Source organism: Tenebrio molitor, chromosome 6 (assembly GCF_963966145.1).
Source record: "Tenebrio molitor chromosome 6, icTenMoli1.1, whole genome shotgun sequence".
Classification (NCBI taxonomy): domain Eukaryota; kingdom Metazoa; phylum Arthropoda; class Insecta; order Coleoptera; family Tenebrionidae; genus Tenebrio; species Tenebrio molitor.
Genome location: NC_091051.1, coordinates 4288807 through 4309138, shown reverse-complemented (window position 1 = coordinate 4309138; position 20332 = coordinate 4288807). Strand labels below are relative to the sequence as shown.

Here is a 20332-nt window from a genome sequence, read left to right as displayed (position 1 = left end):
CTAGGCTACGCAGTTGCGGAGCTTAGCTCCAGGCTCTTGTTCTACATTTCACGAACAGGATTTCCTGTTAAGAACGTCATCGACCCGCGATTACGAACTAAATAACATCTCCGATGAAGATAACAAAATTTATTAAATATTTACACATACGTGGAATTTATAAAATTATTAACATTTGCACAAAATACAGAACGACCGTTGCACGTTGTTTTATAAATCACAGCAGATTTCAATTTTCTTAAATAATAAAGACCACAAGTTGTCTCAACCTTACAATAATAAACATTTTCACCATTTCCTCGATTGCGTAAAACAATCTTCGTTTCAAAAATTCAGTGTGCAACACTACAAAACTGGAATAAATCATTTATTGTTCCGTCTGAAACCCACCAATTATTACTTTAAACAGTCACAAATGCAATAACATTACGGAGAAAAACAATAAAGAGATTAAAGTCAGTCACGCTGACTGTCCTAGTACTTAAAATTTGAAGAGTAAACTCGTTTAAAAGCAAGACACCTCCTCCAGTGATCGATAATGCGAATACTGTCACAATAATTTAAAAATCGAAAACACTTTAAAAATATAAATATAAAAGTAGATTGAGAATTAATCGTTTAGGAGTAAAAAATTCAGACGCCGCTGTGACAGCACGTTGCATCCATTGATAAAATAAAAAGAAATAAAATCTTGCTTCTAGATATGACCTGCATAACTTATTCCTCGATCAAAAGCAGATTGTCGTCGTATCTCAACTTTCTTAGCACAACTTTAATCGGAAGACTTTCGTTTACTTCTTACGTCTAATTTATCAGACCAGCTGAGGCCAAAGATCGCTGCTCCTCTACTGAGCAGGCCCTTTGTAAATATCGTTTGATCGACAAATGTTGTCAAGAGCGTTGTTTGCCAAACGTGTCAAACTATCAGTCATATTTTGGTCCTGTCGGACGCCGTTGAGGTCGGTCAACGAGAGATTTTGCGTGAAAGTCTCGGACAAATTGCTGGCATCGAACATGCTCAAGTCTCCCGAATTTAAATCTATTGGTTTGAGCTCCATCTGGTGACTGTCCAAGTTCAGTAAACTACTAATGCCACTGACACTCTCTATGTTAACAACCCCGGAGAGGTCGTTGGGGGCGGCGACGTTCCATTCCTGTTGGATGTTCAAAACGTTGCCCACCGACGTCGACGGCATGTTCCAGTGGATCATGTCGATCGAGGGCAGGACGTTCTGGGTGAAGTTGGGGGGCGGCGGGCTGGCCCCCACGTAGTGCGGGGAGACGTTCTGGGCGGGGCTGAGGGTCTCGAACATCTGGCCCCCGTAGGGAGAAGGAGCTTTATCTGGAAACGAACAAAATCGCTACAACTAAGCCACCACATGACAAAAAAAGATTTACCCTTGGGTTCCACCTTTATCCCTTCCATGGGGATGTTGAGCAGATAGGGCTGGTTCGTTCCTGCGAAAACACAAAGTTAATACACAAGTGTCGCGTCGCGTTTCTACTTCATCAGCACAAGGAAAAGAATTACTAATTCGGGTTAGTCAGTAAGAGGCGGATCTTGATGCTGATGAAGTAATGTGTTAGTTAAAAAAGCTTAAAAATAAATGAAAATGAAAGGACATGCAAGAAAAGAAAGAAAAAATTTAACACACTTAAAACACACACATGTACCTTTTAATTCCTTTCAAGTGTGATGGCTGCAACTTTAGAGACAATAAAACTCCATTTACTGGTAAAAAACTTTAATATTCCAGCTGATATAAAGATATAAAGCCTTTAAAAAACTCTAACAGTCTACTTTTAAACTTTCCGAACAACGAACATCAACACACTTAAAAATGTATAACTTTGTAGTGTAATCATCCCTTGTAAAGTAAACAACAAAAATAACAGTGACTAGACTTATCATTGACTAGGAAAAAGAACTGAACCTGTTCCTCGTGGTGTAAAAAGTTAAAATCATTATCCCATTTCGTACAAGAACAATTGAGTGGCGGGAATCGCTGCGTTCGGCGATTGGTTGCGCGTTCGGTCACGTGACCGAATCCAACCGATCGCCAACCGAGCTAGGTACATTACAGATCTGACCCCAAAGAGATACCCTTTCCAAATAAATGAAGCGAATGATCCCATCAACAAATAGTACAAGAAAACACTTACTGTGTTTGTCACTATCCTCAATATGTCGTAATAGGTGGTTTGGATCGTGATATTTTTGCCTCTTTCTTTTTAGCATACCCGGCTCTAAAAATACATTTCAGATAAATAAAAAGAGAAATACGGGAGCGGATATTGCATAAAAAAGTTCAATCATGCAACAAATAGTAACGTTATCGAAATACAAAAAAAAAACTGCAACGTTTGGTCGCAATCAATCAAACACAATCTGTTGAAAAAGTTTTCACGTTTTCGACGTCAACCTGGCCAACATTTCGCTGTTGGTGAGGATCTTGCCGCCTTCGACCGGCGCGTAGTAGCACGACATTTCGTCGAATTCGCTCTGGGTGGCGTGCGGGGCCATCGCCGTGTACAGCGCGTAATGTTCGGCCTCGGTCAAGTCCAAGTTCAGCGCGAGATCGTGCCCCGCGTCTTGCATCACCGCATCCTGGTTCAGGTTGTTGAGACTGGCGGTGGGGCTGTCTTTCAGCGGTATTCTCACGCTGGTGGCCGACGCCGTGGAGATGTTGCCGGCGCTGCGGCCCAGGGTGTCCGTCTTGAAAGACGGGGACAGACTGGGCTCGCGCGAGGTCGCCGGAGTTTTGCTCTTGCGCCCGAACAGCTTCGAGAACAACCCCTTCTTCTTGGGGTTGGGCAAGGTGGAGCACGGCGTCGGCGGCAGCTTCGCCGGGAGCTGAATCAGCTCCTGCGATTGGGGCCGCGTCATGTTGAACGAGTGCGACCTGCTCACCGACGCCTTGGGGGTGTCGAATCCCGCATTGATTTTGTTCACGCTCTCGATGGAGTTGCCGATATACGTTTCGATTTTTTTTGAGCGCTTGGGCGGCAACGGCGGCTTCTCCGACTCGCTCTCTCTCTTGTTCCGCGCGTTTAGGTCGATAACGGGACTTTGGGCTTCGATGATGTCGATTTCGTTCGCCGACTCGGTCTCTGCGATCTCAATTGGGTTCTTGAACGCCAACTGCAAACTAGAATACGTTTTGCCGTCGTCGAACGACTCGTTCTGTTGCAGCATCTCCTCCAACCGGGGCTTTTCTATGTCGCTCAAAGCCTCGTTGAGGAGTCGCGCTTGCGTATCGGAATAAATCTCGTCGAGCTCGGCCACTTGATTGATCAATTCGTTGAAAGATTTCTCTTCGTTGCTCTTTTTAATAGGCTCTTTCGGTACCTTTTCCACTTTTGAATAATCCTCCCAAGATTTGACAGTATCCATTGTCACGTCGTTATTGTTGGTTTCTACATTATCGACAGTGGTGACAGGTAAGTCAACGTCAGATTTTTTCCGTTCTGGTGTCACCACATCATCTGACGTTATTCTTTTAGCCGCCAATTTAGCATCAGCAGCCAACAGAGTGCTGAACAAGTTGTAGTTTCCCTTTTTCGAATAGTTTCTCCTAAACGACCAATATAAAGGCCTACCTGAATCTAACGGTAACAGTTCGAACGGAAGAGGTTCGCTTGTGGCTCCGTCCGAGGGTCTCTTCAGCTGAACGAATACTTTCACGGGTTCAGTGATGTCGAGAGTGTGGTAACGTGGAGCTTTGAAGCAGATTGCGGTTTGTTTGTGAACCTGCGACGGCTGAAAATCTCCGTAACCTTCCCAAACCACTCGACCGTCCTTCTCCTCGAAGAACCTGACTTGGATGTCCTCCTTGGCCACCTAGAACGATCCGATTTAGACAAGTCGGACACGACCACTTGACAGACGTACCTTCTCACACAAAAGTATGATCTCGTTTCTACCGCCGTCGACGTAACTGACGCAATGTGACAGTTTAACGATGAGGAGATCCGACATGGCTTTCTTGTCGTAAATGGGTTCGCTGACGACCGGTGTTAATGGCACGGTGAATTTGCCCCTGCGTTCACCTTCCAAAAACACCTGGAAGCACAATCTGACCGCGTTCAAGTCTATGGACGTCGGCTGGTTCCGGTGGCTGAATCCCGCTGAAAACCACTAATCAGCAACTGCGTCGCACCTGCACTCGAACTTACTCATGAAAGGGTCCACTTTGATCTCTTCGCGCACCCTCAGCGCATTCTCTATGTCCTTCTTCTTGACGCACTGGATCCCCAGGTTCGAGAATGTGACGCACATCGTATCCGGCGAGATCTCCATAGTACAAACGCCCTTCTTGCAGCCCTCCCGTCCGACCAAGTTGTGCGGATGGGGCCTGTAGGGCTCGTCTTTGGTGACGCAAGACACCACCACCACGGCTCTGCCTTTGTATCCCACGACTTGGATGGAAGGGAAGGTTTTGTTCTCTGGAGTGCTCGACGCCCCCGGGATCGAACCGGCCGAACGCCCCTCGCACTCATACCGAAACCTCAACGCTTTGGACGCCGGTTGCTCGACGATCTTCACTTGCGCCCTTCGGCGACTTTGATGCACCTGTTGTTGCGGAATCGCGGTTTGCGGGATTTCACCACCTCCGTTAAACATCGTGGACTCTTTGAAGTCCGGGTCGGTCGCGATAACTTCAACTGAGAAAGTCTTCCTTGAACGAGTGGACTTCCACACATGCAAGATACTTACTGACATCACTTATGTTGATGCTCTCGTCGGGCATCCCTCCGGCATTTTCGACGGGGTGCTCTAACGGTAGAAAAACAACGATCAACATTTGTAACACTGATAGCTGCAGGTTTACGACGTTTTGTAACTGTTAAACATCGAAACTAGCAGCTGTAGTAAACTTCAAACGATTAAACAGATGATTACGCTGAAGATTATGAGAAAACGAAACAAGAATAATTAAACAGAATCACATTCTGAATGGATCGGAAACAACTACCAAACTACACTGTGCAAGCAAATGTTATTGGCAGAAACTGGACGTGTCGACAACTGGGTTAAGCTTCGAAAAAACAAAACCTAAACAAAGATTAGTAGTTTTACACCAATAACCTTAGTAAGATCATGCTGAGCTGTGTCAAACATGTGTCTGTGTACACCAAGACTCGCTGATTAATTACGTACACAATGCGACTCCAAGTAAATCAAATAAAATTATTCATAAATGATGTTTCATATCTGCTATCGCGACAACGTATTTAATCTTTGTTTAAAGAGTGAGGGAAGCGCACTTCTTACGCATCTTTAATTCAACACCCGCTTATCTGACAAGACGTTCTTCGCCAATATTTACAAAATTGTTCGCATTCTGAATTGCAGACTTACAATGTCTCGTGACTAAAAATAACGAGTCCAGCGGCGATCTAAATTTTCTTGCTGAATTAAATTTGCGTCAACGACTCCTTCCATCACCGACGCACAACCAACACTTCGCGTTATGAAAAGAACTTCTTATGCAACATGTACGCAAACGTTTTCATTCTCTTTGGGTTCGCATTCTTCCAATAAATGCGTCAGTCATTAGCTTTCTAAATTGCAACCACTCGGTTCCTTCGTCTGTTGACGTCATTGGTCACCTCAAAACTCTGGATGCTGTTATTACCTCTTGCTGCAATCGCTGATGCAATTATCCAAACTCGAGGACCGGTCGTGAATTTCATTTTTCCCTCCGACCAACAACACGGTAAAATCGTGTGCTGTAGAAACAGTTTTTCGACTCGTCCGTTCACAATTTAGACGCCCCAAACAATCTAAATTAATTATTTGTTTACTTGACCCGACATTTTACTAATTTCGGTGACCCGAAACCAGTTCAGTTTTGGTTCTGTTAGATGCGCACCTAAATAGTGAACTAGTCCGGTTGTCTTTACTCCCTTTCTTCACCAAACTTTATTTCTTAGCAAATTTTGAGTGATCGACTCAAATCAAGCGGGGCTTTATCAGTAAATGTCATTTTTGACGTTTGTTGAATTTATGGCCGCGTTCTCTAACAGTCTGATGTTCCATTTTTAAATCTGAGATAAAACATCCAGTCCAATTATCTTCAAGAAGCTGTAGCAGAACACCAATTATCACTATTGTCGATCACGTCTGCTTTCGCCGAAAATGACATCAATGCCTAAATTTAAAACTACAAACTAGTAGGTCAGAAAATGTTTTTCCCCTGAGATTAGTACACGACGATCAAAACTATTGGCAACAGCTGTAACGCCCACGCTCTTCGAATTTTTTGCATACAGAGTCACTTATTAATGGACGATGATACAGGGGAGTGGATTGTCATTATAGGAAAATCTCGATTTCACAAAATATTCGAACAATGCAACTATTTTAAGATAGCAGGACGACGACCCATACAGATTCTATCGCACATAAAAATAAATTCAAATGTAACGTTTAATTTGTTGGCAAATTTGAAATTTGACAGAATAATTTTTCGCTTGTTTTGGCGTAGTGGGCTGTGAATTGTTCTGTCAATTCGAATTTGTCCGTAGTTGACCCGCTTCTTGGCATAAATGTGATAAAAGTGGTGTAATTAGAGTGGACGGCGGCTCGTTAGGATGCGATTTGTTCAGACAAAACAGAATTATCGTTGGTGACGTATTGAACGTAAATAATTACTCTCCGGAGCGAGATATGAAGTGCAAGAGAGTAAATCGCGTAGTTGGTGCATTGTGAAATGTCAAAATTTGTTTTCAGAGCACCTTCACCGTGGAGCGGTACCAGTAACGACACCTTCGGCGAAGACAGAACAGAACGATGTAAATTAGGGTCGTTAAAACCACACAAATCGGAACTTTCTCTAGTGGTGTCGGTCAGAGAGATAGCATTGAAGCGCTTTAGCAACAAGTCTAGCATGCGTCGCAAACAACCAACAAAACAAATCCAAAAAAAGAAGGAACAATAATTGTTGTTACACACCTAAATGTTTCGCGTCCATCATGACTATTTATAATTGTAACACACGCCGACGGTTCTCTCGTTACAGATCCTTGACAAAAAAAAGAGGAGCGTTTTTATTGAACAATGAGATGCGAGCGGACATGGTTACCAATCCCCTGATCGGGACCGATGCGAAAAACGGCGACACAAACACCAACAAACTCACCTCACGCATAATAGTGACGGTTCGAATTCTTGAAAACTCTCAAGGTCATCACTGGAATAAACACCAGTCCACGTGCACTTTTTGTGAAGGTGGGCCGAATCCAGACACCGACCGGGGACAATTCCTGCTTGTGGAGTTGCACACTGTGAGCACCACACCTCGCAACAAATGAGATCAAAATGAAGTCCGAAAAGACTTATTTTAAGAAGCGATGAGCACACAGCAATTCGCAGAACGAACAGCGCCGAGACTGTCGCTGATTGGACGGGGCACACGTGATCAGTAGGAGGACGTCATTGAAGGCACCGCGCAAGTTCAAATTTGAGTTGAGTTGTCGCGTGCGGACAGGAGTTTGCAGGAAAAACGCGACCAGATACAGGAACCGACGCGCGCCTGCAGGAGCTGGAGCCGACTGGAGTGGAGGCGGCGTCGCCGCTCAGATAAGAGGATGGCAGGAGCAAGTGAAAACTTTCTCCGGCCGGAGCAATCACGGGGTTTTACCATACCCGTTGACGTCACTACGGCAAGCCTATTGGTGACGTAGCCATATTATTATTGTATGGGTACTATTTATATAACAATGCAGTGTTATTACTTTATTTTTAGATGTACGTTTGGATAACACATAATGTAAGCGTTGCATTTCTGGGTTTTATCCGAAAATTCTCTTCCGAATCCTACTTCCACCGGGAATTTTCTGGAACGGTCGATTTTTCGCACAAAGAAGCTGCTTCTCGAAATAGATTCGACTCTCTGTTATGAATTTTAATGTATGATAATAACGCCAACCAGTAATGAAAATTTATGCAAAAAATAACTTCCGAGAATAATTGACGAGTGCAAAGTGTTAAATTAGGTAACATACTTTCCAGGTATTTAAAAAAAATTCTATAACAAAAATAAACAATGCTCGAATGCCGAAACGTAAAAACTGGACGGTCGGAAAGAATAGAAAGTGTAAAAATAAAATGAAAATTCAACGAAAATACGAATGTATAATCAGGATGGTATGCATTTGCGTAGAGATGATAAAAAAAATTGAAACAAAAATTAGAAGAAATTACTATTAGATAAAACAAAACGTAATATTTAAAAGAAACAGGAAACAAAAGTACAACAAATGAACAATTTTCGATAAGAATATTGTGAATAAATAATAAATAGATGATGTAACAAATGCGCTTCGATTTCCCAGGATAATTGTTTATGTATAAACGTTCAGATTACGAATGTAATCGATCTTCTCTTTTCCAGAAGAGTGCATTGTTCTCGATAAAAAAAATACTAATACATGATAAGATCTAAAAATACAATTCCATAAAAAAGCCTAGTACATACTTACAATGTGTCGTGTTTGAGCCGCATTAATTACAGAATAAACTTGATAGAAAACAAAGAAACAGGAAGGGAAAACAGTAGCAAACATTTTAGGGTGGTTGATTGCGCTATCGATTGTCGCTGTCTAACCCAATGAAATCCCTAAATAAAAAAATTAAACTTGAAAGCTAGTGTTTTCAAAACTGTTCTTACAGAAAAAGAATCCGATCTGTGGTAAACATTGACCAGCATTAAGAATTATACTTTTAAAAATTCTACATGAAAAACGTAATTTCCCTAAAAGTTCGAATCGTAGGGAGCAGTCTGAAAAAAGACAGAAAAAATAAGTGATTAGAGGCGAAAAAGGTGGTAAATGCATGGAAACAATGAAAGAGAAAACTTAGGTACAAGATGGAAGGATGAAGTGTCTGTATTTTGGTCCCTTAGAAGGAGTTGTTCATTTTAGAAATGTAATGCGGTACTTTGAATTAAACTCTGGCCTAAAACTAAAAATCTGATAATAAAAAAAATATATCACATTACATCATTACAAGAATTACATTTTTACGTAACCTATACTTCGATATCCTACTTAACCGGATTTACCATAGTCATTGATTAAATAAATTATATACAATTTGTATAGTAGTAGTACATATTTTAACCAGTTTCAAAGAAAAGAGTTAATGAGAATTGAGAAAATCTTGGAAATCAAAATCTAGGGATGTTATTTTTTTTTAAAGGAAGTAATAGAATTAATATTTGCACCGGGAAGTTATATTTGGGTCTGGTAGATGGTCACTCTCTAAGCAAATGTAAGAAATTCGGAGGCATTTTTCCATAGTAGCTCCAAAAAACAAAAACGCATTGTTTGAAAAACACTTGTCAAAATACAACATTAGCAGGATGTCAAAACTGAGTCGTGAAAATACAGCGCTGAAGATGAAGGGCGCCGGCGACGGCATCAAAACCCTGATCCCCAAATCCACCGAACGAATTCCCGTCCCTTCGTCGAGAAAATTCACTGCGACCACCGTCCGGGACGAGAGCGTCCAGCTGAAACTGAAGCAAGTCCTGGACGACATCCAGCAGAAACAGGGAAAGCTGAAAAAGTCCAAGAGCATCGCAGAGATAACACCGACGAAAAGTAATCGTAGAAAGTATGTATCTTCACGAGATTAAACGAGACAGTTTTGCGACAGCAGTTTTTAATTGTCGACATGCGGATTTCAGAAAAAATCTCAAACCAACAGTTGTTTACGTTTTCGTGACTCAACAGAGAGAATCTCGATTTCCCGCAGTTTTCAAATACATATCTAGTTATTAGACAAAACCCGAAGCGACGAAAATGTTTCTGGTGACTCACGAAATAAATTATCATGCGGAAGAAGGTTCACAATAATTGTAAAAAATAATTAGCGATAAAAACATTGGGCGGGCAGGTGGGAAAACCCGCGCTTTTTCCCGACCTGTCGCACTCCGCCCGATACGGAATGATTATTCACCTTTGCGTACTCTACACACGTTGGATCCCCGCCTACCGGGAACTTTGTACACACGACCAAACTCTTTTCGACCATGATGGTCAACTTCCGCCCCCGACCCTCTGATTGTTCCCTAATTGTGTTGTCCGACAGGCCCAAGCGTCCCGCCGTCGGTGGTACGTCGATGGTGTTGCATGCGACGCCTAGGCCTCCAGTTGATGACGTGGAGAGGACGCCGTCTGGACGCGTCGAACGAGAGCGTCGGCTTGAGGTATTGGTCTACCACCGCATGCTTCTGTGCGTTTGGCGCCGGAGCAAAGCGCGCCTGGCGATGGTATCTGAGTCATTGCGGCGCCGCCAGGATCAGGTTTGTCACCCCACGATACATAATTAAACGCCAATCGGAAAATGAAATCACAGAACATCGCCTCGCACCACAAAAGACCAACAACACCCGTTTATGCAACACTTGGGCTATTTTGTCCGCCCAAATCATCGCCGCGACAGATGATGGTGCTCATTTTTTTTCTTGAGTCAGAACACGCCGCCTAAACACTCCAAATATATCCAGACTAAACGATTGCGTCAATGTTGTGTCTGCAACAAATGATTTCTCGCGATTTCCAAAATCCCGTTTCATTCAGAATCTTATCAAGGTCATCGGGATTGTGAGATTACGCGAGCGAAGAGGCCTCCAAAAGCGTCTATATCTAGAATGTAGATAAAAAAAACAAACGGACATTGTTTTAACACGTGTTTTTGTCCAGATCTGCAACCTGGAGAAGCAGGTGGATTGCCTCAAGGACTTGACACAGTCTGAATGTCATAAACGTGGCGAAGCGACGGGCAACTGTCAGCGAATGGAAAGCATTTTGCAAACAATCCGAACCGAAAATAGCTCGTTAATCGGGGTAAGCACCACTTGAGGACCTTCTGTTGTTGAAAAATTTCACTTTTCAGGAGAAAGTGTCGCTGCAAAATGAGCTTAACAATTTGCGGAGTAAACTCGAAAATTCCAACATCGACCTGGAGAACCTGAAGAACGAAATCGACACGAAAAATGTTTACGTGAAGCGGCTCGAGTCCGACATCCTGAGAGAGCGCCAGATCATAGAGAATCTCAAGAAAGAGAATGAGTACTTGAGCGCGAAGGTAGAGCAGTTGAGGTTTTATTTGCGACAGAGTTGTAAAAACGGTTGTGGGTGAAAAACCCGCTGGAAGCGGTAGTTTTACCGCTACTTCAAAACAAACCTCTTTCGCAAATGTGGCAAACAGAGTGGTCAAACACGGTGACCCTTGTGCGGAATTAATCGCGAGTAAAAAATAGATTTCTTGTGATGATTACGTCAAGGTCAGCTCTGCTCGTAGGAATTCCCAAGTTCGACAACTCGGTTTATTCATAAAAGCGATTAAGTGGCGGCGAAATTAGAGGAACCGGTCGTTATCGCTAATGTAGGTAACGAGTCCGCTGTCACAGTATCGACCCATCCTTAATAACCCACAAGCAATATGTATCAGCGGCGTTCCTCTCCACCGCCACGAAGTCGGCTGACTCACGCAATTCCAGGTATCGAGAAATTCGATTATACCAGGGTGGCATGAGTCACGACTCACCCCCGGGAGCACGCGTGCGCCCCGCAACCCGATGACTAACTGTGCCTCGCAGGTGAAGGCGCGGGACGTGGAGATCAAGGCGCACGAAGAAATCGCCGACAGGCTGAGTCGGACTCTGGGGGACGTGGAAAAGCACCTGAGGGAGAGCGAGGCCGAGAAACGCGCGCGGATTTCGGATCTGCAAAAGCTGTCCGAGTAAGCGAACTGCGTCGAAATCGGGCCGAGTAAATGGTCCAAGTTTGCCCTCAGGCGGTACCAGTCCAAAGTCAAGAAATTTGAATGCGTTCAGCAGGAACTGAGCAGAGCGTCGCGCGTCCACCAGGAAATGAGGGGCAACGTCGACGATCTGAAAGAGAAGCTGGCCAAGTTGGGGGGAGAGTTGGAGACGGTGTCCGAGGAGAACGAGCGACTCAGGAAGGAAATGTGCGTGAAGAGGGGCTGGTGGAAAAACGCCAGAGATTTTATGGCGGTTTCCTGGGCCATTTTACAAAATGCAGCCTACATTATGCTGCCAGCTCTATAAAGAGTTGACTGTTCGTTATTTTACAGCATCATTTTTATACAGAACCCGGATTTTCTAAGCTTTGTAATAAGTTTTATTACGTATTGTATTTATATCGAAATAAACAATTTTTAAATACGTCTGCGCATACGGGAAGAGCTCAACTGCCGGTAAAACAGAATTCTCTCGTGAAAAACGCAAACTACGCACTTACAGATGGCGCTCCCTCTTGCCTGCCTACTTGATATCCATAACCTTCGCCGGTTAGCAGTAAATTATTAATTCAATTCAAAATGGTCGCTAAATAATTTAGATCAATTTTTTTACAATGATCGATAAAGGAATGGGGAAGGTGACCGACCACTACAGTAATCTAATTAATGTTTGAAGTTTCTCTTTGATTCATAATTAAGTACATCGTATACTGGTCAATAACACTAACTTTAAACTTTAATCTATGGAAGAATATAAAGATAGCTGTTCTCATGTTGTTTAATCGGATGTCAAGTAGGTGGATACTTATAAAATTTATTCTACAGCAAATAACACTATCAGTACTATCACTGAACTGCACTCTTACTGACTAAAAGGCGTTTTAAAATCTATTGTCATCTGATCATTTCTGCGTAAGCACTAGTAACAGTTTGAAACTCGCTGGTCCCAAGAAAAAAGAGAAGTGTTACTTACGTCAGGTCTGTTAGATCACGAGAAAAATGTTAATTCACAATATTCCTTGTTGAAAGTTATATAATCACAATTTAATTGCAAAATAAAAAAAATACATGAGTACATTATTTACATAATAATCGTATAAGATAAAAATAAGTTGAATGTTCAGGTACTAATAACTTAAGTACTCTTAAAAGAAATAAAAGTCGCTGCTTAAAACGTAAAAATACTAGAGCGATATAGGCTACAGTTTAATCTTGCGCAGAGAATTAGAGTAAGCTCTACACTAAGAAGCGATACGACTGCACAAGTGGTCCTAGCCTAAGTTAATAATTTAATGAACACGGTTTTACAATATTCTTTATCACAATCTGTACACTATGCTCGTTCATACTTTGATTAGTTAATAGGAGAAGTAGTACCTCTAGTAGATACTGTGCTACATTTTGTTATCACTTGTAATACTCAAGCTTAAATTTTGAATTGCTTTGTACCAGTGAACAAGGACAATAAATATCACAAATGATATAAAATAGTCAGAAAATATGTGCACCGACGTAAAATCAATAGTAATATCAATGTAGTATACAGAAAAAATTAGACCATTCCGAATCCCTCCGTCCCCTCGCTGATGGCCAAGAGCAGCGACTTCTCGAAGTGTTCGTAACAGTCGTAGTCCGGCAAACAAAGCTGATTAAAACTGCAAAACTCTCGTTAGAAGACCGCCAAACCCCCAAACCCAAACTTCGTACCATGTGTGCGCGGTTGGAAGATTTCCAAAGGTCGGGGCCGCCGTTATCTGGAACTTGGGCGTCAACTCCTTGAAGCCCCCGGGTGGCAGCTGCGAGCACCCCGTCGTGAACTGCAACAACCGCGCCATCTCCTCCTGCGTGAAGTTGCCTATAGCTGCCCAGAACCAGCCGACGATTCGTCTGAACTCGGCCGAGTTGCCGTTGATCACGTGGTGCAGTTTGAAATCAGCAATGCTGTACTGACCCGTCCCGCAGAGCAACAACTGGAAGGCCCATTCGAACAAATATTATTAAAATGACGCGGCCGACGTGGCGAAATGCTTACTTCCAATTCGTTTTCGTCGAAGATGCTCAGAAGGTTATCGGGGATGAGCTCGTTCAACCCCTTGAGGAACGCCTCGATTTCGTCCTTGATGCTCGTGGCCAGGCGGTACTGGGCCAGAGCGTCGAGGTACTGCAACTTGCTCGCGTTCCTCACCCGGATCTTGCACCCGTTCGGGATCAACTCGACGGTCTTCAACAGCTGCCCGGAGGAGTCGTACTGTTCCTCGACAAAAAACAATTCGGTGTCAATCTGGTCGATGTCGTTCTCCAAAAGGTACTTGATTTTGGACAAGTAGAGATCGGGGTCGTCTTGTTCGAAGTATTTGTAGTGGACCCTCAGGCCTATAACTTGCGCCAGGAAAGACCGAGTGAACCTGGCTCGCACCAGCTGCCGGTACGAACCCCCCAAAGCGCTCTCGTACAGACATTTCCCCACGACTTTTCCCGCGAACTCGTAATGTCTCAATTTGAGATGGGAGGGACGATTGGGATTGGGGTGCACCAGAGACTGCTGTCCCTCGTGAAAACTTGCGAAGAGGCCGTGCTTGGCGTCAAACAATTGCGCGCATATCAATTCGAACCACTCTCGCCGCAAACCACCCCAATCGATTCCTGCAACACTCCGTTAATGCCACTGTTCCACCTTTCCAACCTCACCCTCACCTTGCTCCCCCTGAAACGTGATCTCGAAATTTCGGCACCACTCGCTCACCGAAAAATTCTTCGTTGCCTTCATGCTCGACTCGAGCAGCTTCTCGCGGTTTACCTTCATCGACAACTTCTCGTGGTAGTGCTTCTGGTGGTACTTGCGCACCTCGTGGTAGAAAAAATCCTGTTTGTCTTTGAACGTTTCGGACCCGCCCATATTTTTCAAAAGAAACTGAGCGAAAGTGGCAGCTATGACGTTGCGTTCTCGCGAAATCAATTCGATTCTAGGCTGACAACCGTCGTCCACGGTGAAGAAACCGGACGAGTTGTCCATCACTTTCGAGGGATTCTCGCTTTGGAAACTGAACTGAAACAAACTAATAGAACCGCGAATCGGACTCCTTCGATTGTATCGTACCTTAGTGGAGGGGCACAGTCGAAAAGTGTAAAGTCTTTTCGGGATAAATTTCAAAATTAATTCTTTCACAATCAATTGTTTGGGTGATACGTAACATAATACTTTTTTAGGCTTTGTTAGTTTTTCGCTGTTAATACCGATCAGTTTGGCCTCGTAGCATATATTATGATTTTTCGAGGCCACGTTTTTGTGGACTAGAGTGGAATCGATGCCTGAAGAAAACAATTGTATTTTGACTCGTTTAAAAACGATTTACTCACTATTGAGTACTATGATGTCGAAATCTCCATTGTGCAGCTCGGTTCCTCTGTATTTGATGGTGGTGTGGTAGCAACCCTCGTAAATGAACTTAAGTTGAAGACTGACCCGCTGACTTTGCCAATCGTAATCTAAAGCGGTGGTAAAATTATTGTCGTCGATGTCCAAGTTTGATTCTTTGGAATAGGTGCCCAGCTGAGTGATGTGTACTGTGTAACCCTGCGAACAATCGAACGTAGGAAGAATTTCGGGTGTCACGGCGGAGCTCACCTCTGTTGGATCATCATCCGAAGAATAACTGCAAGTATTGCCGTATTCATCGCGTGGTTCTATGTACAAGAGATGAGCGACACTCGCCGTACAGATCACCGTACTGCAGTGTCTCACCACGACGGTCCTTTGCGCGTAAGCCGGACCGGCGATGAAGGTCCTCATGAAAGGACTTCCCGCGACGTGCTGGTTGCTCACCATGATGGTGATCCTGTACTGACCCGCGTGTCTTACAGTAAACTTAACTTTGGCAATGTTGCCGCTGTTAGGATCTGTAGGTGAGCCCAACTCAGTTATCACCACCATCTGCAAAGTCTCGGTGAAGTAGAAAAGTGTACGAAAGAAGTACAGTGGGGTTTACCTTTCTGGTACCCTCGGAAACGTCTACGACAAAATTGTCTGTATCACAGATCGGATAAGGCTGTCCGTTACGTTGGTAAAATTGCACAGTGAAGCAAACCGTATGACCTACGGGATGGGGATCGGACCAGTGAAAGACCACCTTGCAATTCGACGGCAGAAGATACTTTCCCGTGACATACTGGAGGAGCGAATGCTTGGCTTCGGGAGCCAAAGACGGTTGAGTCATTGCTGCTAACGTCACCAAACCGGCAACCGAAACAGAAACGACCAACATGCCTCCTGTAACGACATCGATTAGTCCTCTTTAGGGGAGAACAGCACCACGGACCCCATGTCCAAGCGTCTTGGTGGCTGCTGGACTTGACAACCTCGGACCAGAGATCGGCCTTCAGGGTTTCCAGTCGCTGCTTGGATATGGGCAGGGACTGTCTGGCGGCTGACCACTTGGCGAAATCTTTCTGGAGGATCGACTTGGCTTTGGTGTCTTCCAACCAATACACGTCCTCCAGACTGGTCACTTCGAGATTAAGAAGACGGGGGTAGTAGTGCTGGAGGTTGTACTTGATCAACCACTGACGGAGGACAAGGCGTTGTTGCAGCAAGGCAGCCGCCTTCTGGAGACGTTGTTCGTCGGGAGCGGGGAGTTCTGGCAAGTCGCCCAATTGGCCGCATTGGGCCAGCTGGGATATGCCTAGGGAGAAAATTCAAATTTTCTGTACCGCGCGTATTGTTCCCTCTCGTCAATTATTACAGGAATACCAAACTAAAAAAATTAAACATTCAACAGACCAAAAGAAATTACACAAAACATAAGTCTCTCTTATTTGTACCAAAAATTTGATATGTGTTCAATTAATTAGAATGAGTTGTAATCGTTTTTTACTCATGTGAAAACATTCCAATGTTGGACAAACAAATAAAAGATAAAAAAAATCCAAGGTCGGATTTTATTTACCTCATCGCTCACATAATAACCATTTACAAATCAATTCATTTTAATGGGAGCGTAGTAGAAACCCAGTGAGAGCTATGCAAGTTGCAAATTTATTGCTTGCTAATGATCTGTACTGTCGATAAAACTCCACTTCGCATTTTGGAAAAAATCCAAAGATTTGGCACCGAATAAGACAATTGAAGAATTCAGAAAATTGAAAACAATTCCATCTTGATCAAAAGAGACATTTGACATTTAATTTTTATGGTTAATGCACTCACCACCATTGCCAAGTGTAACCATAGATAACAAGCTATAAAAATCAATCAGCAAAAACAAACGATCTAGTTCAGTTGTTTGTTATGGAATTTGTTTTGCACATTTTCCGACTATGAAAAATCGTTCTAAATAAAGACAGCGTGCAAATTCCAAAGCAGTAGAGTAATTATTAAGTACTGTCATAATTAAGTGTTTGCATGCACGTCTCGGCCGTTATCGTTGTTGTTATTTTTACGGTAAAGAGAATCACCGTGTGTGCGAGTTGTTGACAAATGGCAAAATGACAGATGTTTATCCAGGCACGCTGCGATGATGTATTGTGTTTGAGCTGGAATATAATTAGATTATGGCTTGATTTATCGCAACTTTCACCTCGTCCCGTCGCAAAACCGAAATCGTCGCGATCGCCGTGATTTAATAAATCTGACCGGTCGGATTTATCCGTTGGTGCAAAATTTACGACCGCAACGAGCCCCCTACCCTCGCCTCGTCCATAAATTAGCGCCGAGCCGAAATTTTATTAGCCCGAACCGCCACCATACATAATAATTCAAACAAAGTGTATCGAATTTTTTTGGAACCGGCGCATCCACCATTTCTCGCCTGGGCACTTTTATCGGCGTCGTGGTCACGCGAGCCTTACCGGGGTGGTGACGACGTCATCGTGGGCTATTAATAGTGGGTCCTTACCAGAAGAGGCACTAGCGGACGGCTGCATGGTCATGCCAATTGAGCAAATTTCAGTGTCGCTGTCCCACATCTTGAGGCCGCTCAGAAGCGCAACCACGGCCGGACGGGGGTGGGTGACAGCAGGATGGGGTCGTCCTCGGTGGGGTTCATGGTGCTGATGGGGCGAATCGCAGCTGGGTCGGTGGGTGTTCGACGGCGACTGCAGTCAGTCAGCAGTGTCGGCCGGCTTTGTTCGTAACCCTGGGCGACAACCCAACATGGACGGGGCGAGATACTGCGCCTTACAACCCTCGTAACCACACCGCCGACCCCACATCCAGAGCTACATTTGCACTCGTCCTAATTAATCGCTAATCGGAGCGGTGAATCGAGTGACCCGCCTCTATTAAACAGTTGAATTATGTGACAGGTGTGGCCTTTCACCCAATTTGCACCACATCACCCTAATTATCGTCGACCCTCTCGCTCTTACCGCCCGATTTTTGCCAACTTTACCTCTAATTGCCGTCCGTTTACTACATCGTGCACACGGCGTTCCTCCAAATACCGCCACCGTGGGAGCGTTAATTTCCGCAATGACTCACCTCGACCGATGAAGAGGTCCTTGAATTGGACCAAATTGTTCTGCTCGAGCCAGATGTCCACTTCGTCAGATCCGTGGGGATCGAGCAAGCCACTCCAAAAACAAAAGCAAAGTTTGATGACACTCGCGACACTAACGAAAATCAAAAATACGACTGCGAATATTTTGGCACAACGCTTCATAATAGTTTCGGGGATCCCGGTTACATTTTCGACATTTTTTACGTTCTGTGGAAATTGCCGTCCCGTGAAAATACGGTGCAATTTTCACGTAAACAGCACACCACCGCCATTGCTGTTTTCGTCGGAAGTGGCGCCACCTGAAGGCGGGTCGGCGGGTCGGCTAATCCCATCTCCATGGAAACGGAAATTGCAAACTGAAATAAATAAATGGCGTGCACCACGAACAGGCAATTTTCAAAATAATGTCGGCGGAAAGGGAACAATCGTTTCCCGCGTACAACGCGATGGAATGTCTCTTAGATAAATTGAAATTGCTGAACTATGAGGCGGAGTTTTTCAAGGAAACTAAAATGAAACCTATCCACAGGCAAGTAGTATCGCTTTTAATATTCGCACCATGAATAACGCATTTCTTTCGTATAACTGTGCCTGCAGATATTATTTTGTCGTGACGAAAAATCCAGGAGAACAATTTTATCTCTTCGCATTGTTGGCGTCGTATTTGATCGGAAAAATTGGAATAAATTTTCAAAAACCGGAAGAATACGATGACCCCAACGATACGATAGAGAAAATTCTGCAAGTCGTACGAGAAAATGTACGTATTCTTTTTCTTTTTAATTTTCAAGGATCGATCAATCGGCGCTCACGTAAATAAAACATCTCTCAAAAGGCCACGACCGTCAAAAGTTGTGTCTGAGATTGATTCGTCAAATCAAATGTCAATTTCCTACTAACTGTTTCGAGTGAAATAAATGGAAATAATAAAATTTCGAACGAGACACGTACAGCGCCAGTTGAAATTTTATTTTCTGCAACTCTGTAATCTCGTTTGTTAACTTGCAGGAAATTCCTGTAAACTTTCCTGCAAATAAACTTAAACAGGGTGTTGGGGAGCATGTGGTGTACATTTTAGATCGTCTGGCGGATAAAGCATTGGCGAAACACTTCACGTGGCAAAAGTACAAATTGCGATGAAGGACAGAACGACGAACTCACTTGGTAATTTTTAGACCGGTACCGCCCGAAGAGAAGAAAGAAGAGAGCGAAGTAATCAATGACGAATCGGAGATAAATTTAGACCGCGTCGAAGAGGAGATGTTGGCGGCGTACACTGACGACTCTGACGAAGAAAATCTATTTCTGTTGGATAACGTAAAAGTAAACAAGAAAGAACCGCAAATGACAGAAATAAAAATTAATGTGAGCGAGGAGGCGTGGAAGTTGGAGCTGGAACGGGTGTTGCCACACTTGAAAATCACGATCAAAAATGAAAATCGCGACTGGAGGTCTCATTTAGAACAGATGAAGCAGTACAAGAGCAGCGTCGACTCGTCTTTGGGGGTGGTCAAGACTCAGCTGGAGAAACTGCACAAAGAGATAAGCATGACTTTGGACAAAGTCGGAAATAGAGAAAAGTATCTGAACAGGGAGTTGGAGAATCAGTTGGATGACTACAGGATGCTGCAGGACCAACTTTCCAAGATAAAAGATGCGTACAAAGGGATCAGTGAAGGAGTAGCCGAGAGAAATCGCGAATTGTTCAGATTGACCGATCGACTGGAAACAGTTAAGCAACAAATGGAAGAACGAGGAAGCTCGATGACAGACGGCAGTGAGTATCAGAGACGGGTTAAAGTGCAGTCTGAGATTGATTCGTGTTTTTGCAGCTCCTTTGGTCAACATTAAAAAGTACATGGGAAAAGTGAAAGCAGAGATTGTCGATATGGACGTCCGAATTGGTATTCTGGAGTGCATTTTGCTTCAGTCGAAGATCAGAGATGAGAAAAATCTGGAAAGTGAGTTCGGGCAAGCGATTTCAGTCTTCTGAAAATAGAGGCGGTGTCTATGTTGGTTTTCTTGCAATAAAAATTTCACTAGCGAGGCGTAAAGTTCTTTG

The 20332-nt window shown here is 43.8% G+C and overlaps 4 protein-coding genes across 8 annotated transcripts; 2 read left to right on the top strand and 2 right to left on the bottom strand.

Annotated features, from left to right (window-relative positions):
* Positions 1–114: 114 nt before the first annotated feature.
* Positions 115–7401, bottom strand: LOC138133374 (embryonic polarity protein dorsal-like). 3 transcript variants are annotated; one of them, XM_069051270.1, is made up of 9 exons: positions 7146–7382; positions 6959–7028; positions 4718–4777; positions 4177–4665; positions 3893–4128; positions 3601–3841; positions 2164–2247; positions 1399–1458; positions 115–1342 (listed from the first exon to the last, which is right to left on the bottom strand). In XM_069051270.1, exons 2-9 carry the CDS (start codon positions 6978–6980, stop codon positions 846–848), a joined length of 1689 nt encoding a protein of 562 aa, XP_068907371.1. In that variant the 5' UTR covers positions 6981–7028; positions 7146–7382; the 3' UTR covers positions 115–845. The 3 variants fall into 3 exon arrangements, with proteins under 3 accessions (XP_068907371.1, XP_068907369.1, XP_068907370.1); XM_069051268.1 differs by lacking the exons at positions 115–1342; positions 1399–1458 and having other exon boundaries at positions 2235–3841; positions 7146–7401; XM_069051269.1 differs by lacking the exons at positions 115–1342; positions 1399–1458; positions 6959–7028 and having other exon boundaries at positions 2235–3841; positions 7146–7400.
* A 163-nt stretch (positions 7402–7564) lies between these two features.
* LOC138133383 (fibrinogen- and Ig-binding protein-like) lies at positions 7565–12200 on the top strand. 2 transcript variants are annotated; one of them, XM_069051288.1, is made up of 7 exons: positions 7565–7702; positions 7752–9622; positions 10100–10313; positions 10714–10857; positions 10907–11098; positions 11613–11755; positions 11810–12200. In XM_069051288.1, the coding sequence occupies exons 2-7, from the start codon at positions 9369–9371 to the stop codon at positions 12081–12083; spliced, it is 1221 nt and encodes a 406-aa protein (XP_068907389.1). In that variant the 5' UTR covers positions 7565–7702; positions 7752–9368; the 3' UTR covers positions 12084–12200. The 2 variants fall into 2 exon arrangements, with proteins under 2 accessions (XP_068907389.1, XP_068907388.1); XM_069051287.1 differs by having other exon boundaries at positions 11514–11755.
* Positions 12201–12538: 338 nt separating this feature from the next.
* Positions 12539–18432, bottom strand: LOC138133369 (apoptosis-resistant E3 ubiquitin protein ligase 1). 2 transcript variants are annotated; one of them, XM_069051261.1, is made up of 10 exons: positions 18252–18432; positions 16093–16455; positions 15763–16043; positions 15402–15707; positions 15134–15350; positions 14874–15085; positions 14471–14822; positions 13809–14419; positions 13484–13746; positions 12539–13431 (listed from the first exon to the last, which is right to left on the bottom strand). In XM_069051261.1, the coding sequence occupies exons 1-10, from the start codon at positions 18430–18432 to the stop codon at positions 13329–13331; spliced, it is 2889 nt and encodes a 962-aa protein (XP_068907362.1). In that variant the 3' UTR covers positions 12539–13328. The 2 variants fall into 2 exon arrangements, with proteins under 2 accessions (XP_068907362.1, XP_068907363.1); XM_069051262.1 differs by lacking the exon at positions 18252–18432 and adding an exon at positions 17668–17881.
* Positions 18433–18664: 232 nt separating this feature from the next.
* Positions 18665–20316, top strand: LOC138133386 (intraflagellar transport protein 57 homolog). The gene is made up of 5 exons (XM_069051295.1): positions 18665–18799; positions 18868–19030; positions 19279–19394; positions 19446–20047; positions 20103–20316. Exons 1-5 carry the CDS (start codon positions 18675–18677, stop codon positions 20261–20263), a joined length of 1167 nt encoding a protein of 388 aa, XP_068907396.1. The 5' UTR covers positions 18665–18674; the 3' UTR covers positions 20264–20316.
* Positions 20317–20332: the final 16 nt, after the last annotated feature.